General features: G+C 41.5%; 1 protein-coding gene across 1 annotated transcript; it reads right to left on the bottom strand.

Annotated features, from left to right (window-relative positions):
* Positions 1-1,493: 1,493 nt before the first annotated feature.
* Positions 1,494-6,829, bottom strand: LOC147012625 (uncharacterized). The gene is made up of 3 exons (XM_085855742.1): positions 6,695-6,829; positions 6,070-6,236; positions 1,494-3,203 (listed from the first exon to the last, which is right to left on the bottom strand). Exons 1-3 carry the CDS (start codon positions 6,827-6,829, stop codon positions 1,634-1,636), a joined length of 1,872 nt encoding a protein of 623 aa, XP_085711868.1. The 3' UTR covers positions 1,494-1,633.
* Positions 6,830-7,086: the final 257 nt, after the last annotated feature.

Raw genomic sequence — 7,086 nt, 5'->3', positions numbered from 1 at the left:
CAGACACAAGGTGCCCGCAAGGCGACCACAAGGCGACCGCAGGGGGGCCCAAAGGCAAACGTGCGGCCAGACGGACGGTAACGAATGGGTAATTTTTTTTTTCTTTACCAGTTTTTTTTTTTCGATTTGTCGAATTGCTACGGCGAACGTAGAAATGAAAAAAGTTTTAACTCCGTGTTATAATTCCACGGCGACCTTACGGCCTGTAAAATATAGCCAAACGGCGTAGGGCCACCCTGAGGCCACCTCAGAAACTCTGCGGCCACTGCACGTTTCTGTCAATTCAGAGGAGGGGGGGTACGGCCGCCGTATCCTCGCCGTAGAGCAAATGTGACTTAGGCCTAAGAGAGGAGGCAAAAGGCATTTGAAGATTTGAGGAGGTGGAGTGATGTGATGGAGGAGAGAGGAGGCAGCTTTGTGGATCCAGATCCAGCCTATCAGTGGATACAAAAGGTAAACTGTTCACCCTGGTTTCTTAAAATGTATTGAAAATTTTCAGTATTTTATAGAAACTCTTGTTCATACAATGTTTTTTTTATGAAAACATTTTTTTTGTGGAATAAATAGATAAACTAATGACGTTTTTAATGAAACTTTACAATCTGGTCTGTGGGATGAATTACAAATGAGGATTTGATGATACAGACTGAAGGATAAAAATGCTGACACACTGTAGAAGATTTCAAATTTTAACATTAATCAATTAAATGACTGAAGAATCAGCGATAAATTATTGTCTCAAATTTAAAAACAAAACGAATACTAAAAATATCCTGTTAAAAGTAAAAAACAATAATTACACAAAGGGGGACGTGTTCAATGTGCGGATCTAAAACGAGTCAATTCACCTCTAAAAATTAAACTGGTGGTGAAATACAAACATGTTTATCAGGAACTAAATTTGCAACAACTGGGGATACGTTGGGAACTACACCTTCCGGAGAATCCTTTCTGCGAACCAGGAACAAATTTTGATATAAAATTAGATGAAAATAGAAATCCTAAACCTTGGAGCAAACCTAAAAACAGGGTTGATGAGGTTTGTGTTAAACCCACAATGATTATTATTTATTTCATATGTAGCCTATGGCTGCTGAGTCAACTGAACCACCAGGTGTTGTTTTATGGCACGACAGGGGCTCCAAATTAAGACCCCTGAGATCTTAATCCAGCCACCTTAACGATTAAGCAAAAATCAGGCTATAATATTGATTATGATAACAGCACAAAGTTGGATGAAAAACATGAAGCCAATTGAGAAATGTTGGAGAATTTGTCACTGATATGAAATGCGACATTGAGAGAAAGAGCTGATAGATTTATTGTGAAAAAGAGCCAGACCGCAAACCCAATACAAACCCTCAAATCAAAACTCATGTCCCTAACCCAACCCCAACCTTCACATAAAAAGCCATACCCTGATCCCAACCCTAACCCTCACATCAAAATTCATATCCTCAACCCAACCCTTACCCCTCACATTAAAACCCATATCATTAACCCCATAAATTATTTTTTTCAGAATTTCTTTTCATAAAAATCATAAAGTGGACTTCTCCTCGAACTCTTATAATACATACTACAATCAGCTAACATTCTTGCAACTTACAACAGCTCCCAATCAGGCCCCCAGCTACCTTGCAATCCTATACATTTCTCTCTCCTTTTTTTTCTCTTGCATAATTGCTTCATACTGCTGCTTGTTTACACTGTTCCGCAGCAAGCCCAGTGCCCCCATGACCAAACGATATGCTACAAACATATCACGTGGGAGCCGAGGCTTGACTGGTCGCAGGAACTGTTTATGAACCTGGAATTCATGTCGGGATTGTTTGCTGCCCCGGGAAAGCGGGCGTATTCGCAACTTCGCTTGTGGCAGTGCCAGAGCTTCATTTGCTGCATTTGCACTCGAAAATATCGCCAGTACATGCCAACCGTCTACCCATTTGATATCAAATCCACTCTTCTGGAATGAGGAAAAGGCTTCCTTGAAATCCCCAGTTGTCATTTCTGGAGAGAAGTCATAAATTTCAAGAATATGACCAAAGCTGGAAGGGTCAAACTCTGCCTTGTTTGGCTTGAAGGTGAGGCGGTTGACGTGTTGCTGCTTCTTGTGCATTCTATGAAGCCTCCACCTCGGCTTTGGATCTTTCATAAACTGTGGTTCCAGAGGTTCAAGGTGGGTTTTGCCTTTGTGAAACATTTCTTCACAGCTCTCGTTGCTTTCCTCCACAATCAACTGCTTATTCACTGAACGATCCACAACTTCATCATCCTTTTTATCCTCATTATCAACATCCCCATTGTCAAACACTTTCTCCTCCACACAATCATCTGGAATGTTAGTATTATTGCTTTTAACCTCATTGTTAACATTCCCATTGTCAACCACTGGCTCCTTCATGCAATCATCTAGAATGTCAGTATTATTGCTTTTAACCTCATTGTTAATATCCCCATTGTCAACCACTGGCTCCTTCACACAATCATCCACAACTTCATCTTCAATGTTTTTAACGTCGTTGTCAACATCCCCATTGTCAACATCCTCATTGTCAAACAATTTCTCCTTCACACAATCATCTGCAATGTCAGTAACATTGCTTTTAACCTCATTGTCAACATCCCCATTGTGAACTAATGGCTCCTTCACCCAATCATCCACAACTTCATCTTTAATTTTTTTAACCTCATTGTCAACATCCCCATTGTCAACCTCCTCATTGTCAACATCCTCATTGTCATCATCCCCATTGTTAACCACCTCATTGTCAACATCCTGATTGTCAACATCCTCATTGTGAACTAATGGCTCCTTCACCCAATCATCCACAACTTCATAATGGTTTTTAATGTCATTGTTCACATCCTCATCGCTATTTAAGTGTCCATCAAACGACCCATCTGATCCCAGTAGACATTTGTAAAATGTCGTCTTTTCGGGTTGAGGATCAACTTCTTTTTCCACTGTGTTCTTACAAGGGAGCTGTGTACTATGAAGAGGCAGGTACTCCGCACATGTTTCAGGTGTCAAGTCCACACAACCTGGGGCAGTGCACTTTTTCAATCGAGGTTTCTTCGTTCGTCCAAAGGCTGATCGTTTAGCTTTTTTGTCAAACGTGGTAATCCTGTTGTTGGCACAGATTCCACAATCCTCATCATCTTCCACATCCTCCCAATCATCTTCTTCGTCCTGGTCGTTTCTGTTGACATTCAAGGTTGTTCAGGTCATCGCTTTTACAAATGACACTGTGCACTATGCAGTGAAATTGCATCATTCACAATAGCAGCAAAAATGGATCTCATCAAGTAAATGTGAGTCACAGTTTCATTAAGGAAGGAAAATGATGACATACAACTCTATTTCCATGCACTTCACAAGTCATAGAAATAAAATATATAAAAGTGTAGTTGTGTTAAAGCTGCTGTCACACCTTGACGTTTTAGTCAGTGTGTGGCAACGTATCAAAATGTATGTAAAATGCTGGCGTACGCTGAACTATTGATGTTTTTTTTCAGTTTTTGGCATATTAATAATGAGTTGGACGAATGCATAATGTATTAGTAACGTACACAGAATGTTTCGATAACATATAGATAACTTATACCAACGAATGCTTAGCGTGTTGTTGGCGTTCACAACCTATGCCCAACGATAGTCTACCGTATGCATAGCGCGGCAGCGTATCGCCGACGATCACGTGGCGTAGCCTATTAAAAGGGTGCCACTCCACAATTCAAATCATAACCGCACTAGACATTGAAGTGTCAAGGCCCTGTCACACCTTGACGTTTTAGCCAGCGTATGCCGACGTATGAAAAATTTGCCGAATACGCTGGCATACGTCGAATACGTTATGGGTAAGTTTTGTATACGTTAAGAGCACGCTGAAGAACGCTGGCATACGTCGTAGTACGCCGAACACGTCGACAAATTTTAATCATGCTCAAAATTTTTAGACGTATGCCAGCGTATGATGCACACGTTTCACATCCGCTGGCCATAAGTTGTAGGCACGTTACGCGATCTTTGACACACGTCGACACACGTTACTTGTAAGTTACTCATAAGTCGAACCACGTCGTGGTAATGTTTCGTGTACCCGAAGCTTATTTCTAACCTATGAGTAACGTGCTTTGAACCAATGTGTAACGTATCTCCAATGCACATTGACGTATGTAGACGTATTTGACGTCTTCCGGACGACCACAGAACTTACTGAATGTGTTACTAATTTACAGCTACCATATAATGGCGTATTGGCAGCGTTTAGGGGAATTGGTATATAAAAATGGGGTTCACAGGAGGAACCTGTCAGTGTTCCAGATTCCATGGTTTTTTTTGTTTGTTTGTTTGTTTTTCTTCTTCGGCATGTCGGTGATGTTGACACTTCGATTTTTAGTGCGGTTATGATTTAAATCGTTGCGCGGCAGCCTATTAATTATATTATATTATAACCGCAATAGAAATCGAAGTGTCAACATCACCGTCATGCCGAAGAAAACAAACAAACAAACAAACAAAAAAAAACCATGGAATCTGGAACACTGATGCTAAACATTACCTCGACGAGTTTCGACTTATGACTAACTTACAAGTAACGTGTGTCGACGTGTGTCAACGATTGCATAACGTGCCTACAACTTATGGCCAGCCTATGCGGAACGTGTGAGTCATACGCTGGCATACGTCGAAAAATTTTGAGCATGTTAAAATTTGTCGACGAGCTCGGCGTACTACGACGTATGCCAGCGTGCTTCAGCGTGCTCTTAACGTATACAAAACTTACCCATAACGTATTCGACGTGTGCCAGCGTTTTAGACAAATTTTTCATACGTCGGCATACGCTGGCGAAATCGTCAAGGTGTGACAGCGGCTTAAAGTGAGGTAGCGTCAACCTCCTTCCTGTATGTCCACCGCCTCGACCTTCCTCAGTCCTTCTGAGAAGAATAATGAACGATTTAATCTGAACTAGAAGGGCACTCGGTAGAGCGCATACCTCCGCCACGCAATGCCTAATCCAAGAGAACATTTCGGGCCCAATACATGTTTGAGAGATCGGGCCAAAAATGATATATAGCACGATCTCTCAATGCTGAAGAATCACTTGAAAAATTCTCGAATCCAGATCGGGATTCAGATCTTCACCGAAATGGAATCAATTTGTCCTTTTCACACTCCCAACATGTCCACCAAGTTTTGTATGAATCCATACATAATCTTTTGAGATATTGTGCTATTTCCCGTTTTTGGCCCTATCTCTCAATGGTGAAGAAGCACTGAAAAAAATTCTCAGATCCGGATCCGGATCCGGATATTCACCAAAATTATGCATTGCTGTCCTTGGCAGGTCACATACATCCAAAAAATTTCAGAACGATTGCTTGAAAACTGTGGCCAAAAATCATGTGACAGACAAACAGCCAGATAGACAGACAGACAGAGAGACAGACAAACGCAACAGACCAACATACTTGGCAAATAATTTTTTTTCACCAAGTAACAGACAGAGAGGGGTGAAAACATAATCTCCTTCACCTTCGGTGGCGGAGGTAAAAATCTCAGACCATCACCTGGAGAGCCTTCAGGTGTAAGTTGTTAAGGACACTGAACATACAACAAGGACATGTTAGGTTTTAGGATTGGATGAATGGTAAGGAAGGGATGTGGTGGAGGGTAAGGAAGGAATGTGGTGGAGGGTAAGGAAGGGATGTGGTGGAGGGTAAGGAGAGGATGTGGTTGAAGGTAAAGAAGGGATGTGGTGGAAGATAAGGAAGGGATGTGGTGGAGGGTAAGGAGAGGATGTGGTTGAAGGTAAAGAAGGGATGTGGTGGAAGATAAGGAAGGGATGTGGTGGAAGGTAAGAAAGGGATGTGGTGGAGGTTAAGGAAGTGGGCATTTAAACATAAAAACATAAAAAGGTTTTGGTAAAAACTAAAATGCATGAACTTCATCAACCCAATGATTTATAAGTTTCGGAATAAGCTTCAGCAGAAGCCTTTCAGTTAGGAATAAAAGGAAATAAATGAATATGTGAAAAGGATTATCTGATTTTTTTTTTGTTTACCCGTTAAGCCGGTTGTACTGCTTGTAAAACCAGAAAAGTATCACCAGGAGTATTTCAAACAGTGTTAGGGTCATAGCGATGTCATGGATCGCAAGTTGAAGACTCCAAAGAGTAAACATCAGATCTTCGACATCCATGTTACCAATCAGATACATCGTGTGGACGATCTGCGGACATGGATGGGACAAGATCGGAAATACAAACAAATGTCATTGTGATGAATCCATGTGTCGTCTCCTCTGTTGCTGAAGGAATCCTAACATCGATGGGTGATGTTGACCTTTACAGAGAAAAGCGATGATTCTTCGAAATCAAAACCAAAAAGAGAATTCAACAGTAAACATCGTTTTACTTTTTCAAACAAAAGTTTAGGCCTGAGGTTTTAGTCCACAGGGGTGACCGTTAATGGCCGACTGTGTGCAGGTCACCTGTACCTGATCTGGATACCGTAACCCTCTCGGAAGCAATGTTAAGTTTGTTTGGAACAATGAAGTCTCTTTCCAAACACAATCCACTCCTTTGTCCAGAGGAGAAAGGGTTAAACATGGAAGTGTGTATGTTTGTACACAAATTACATATTTAACATTTTCCCTACTGAACCAAACTTTCTCCTTTTTCCACTCACCGGTTCGGACTGATTGAAGGCCCAGACACCAGGACGCACCTGGTGGATTTCTCTCAAGACTTTTCCAAACGCAAAACCAATGTTTTGCACGTTTATCGCGACCATCATCGAGAGCACGATGATAAAGCACCTCATTGCGGCTTCCATCGCAACGGAACTGCCTTTGTGATGCTGCTGTCTCCAGGGCAACAACTGCTTTCTCTCAACTGCTGTTTCCAGGGCAATGGCTGCTTTCTCTCAACTATTGTTTCCATGGCAACGGCAGTTTGTTTGCTTTTAAAATAAAATACTTACAGGGAAGCTTGAGGTAAAAATATTGAATGCATCACTGTTCAGACCTCGTTCGGTAATTTTTTAAGAACATGTACGGGGCTTTAACGGGTCAGAATTCA

This window comes from Eptatretus burgeri, chromosome 14, assembly GCF_056783735.1.
Source record: "Eptatretus burgeri isolate ZD-2024b chromosome 14, Ebu_testis_v1, whole genome shotgun sequence".
Lineage (NCBI taxonomy): Eukaryota > Metazoa > Chordata > Myxini > Myxiniformes > Myxinidae > Eptatretus > Eptatretus burgeri.
The sequence above is the reverse complement of the archived record's forward strand: the minus strand, read 5'-3'. Positions and strand labels throughout refer to the sequence as shown.

What these genes read in the sequence shown, in the direction of transcription:
- LOC147012625 (XM_085855742.1), bottom strand. Translation starts at nt 6,829, where the DNA reads ATGAGGTGCTTTATCATCGTGCTCTCGATGATGGTCGCGATAAACGTG. An exon ending in CCTTCAATCAGTCCGAACCG is followed by an intron (nt 6,237 to 6,694) that starts GTGAGTGGAAAA and finishes CCATGTCCGCAG; the next exon opens with ATCGTCCACACGATGTATCT. An exon ending in CAGTACAACCGGCTTAACGG is followed by an intron (nt 3,204 to 6,069) that starts GTAAACAAAAAA and finishes GAATGTCAACAG; the next exon opens with AAACGACCAGGACGAAGAAG.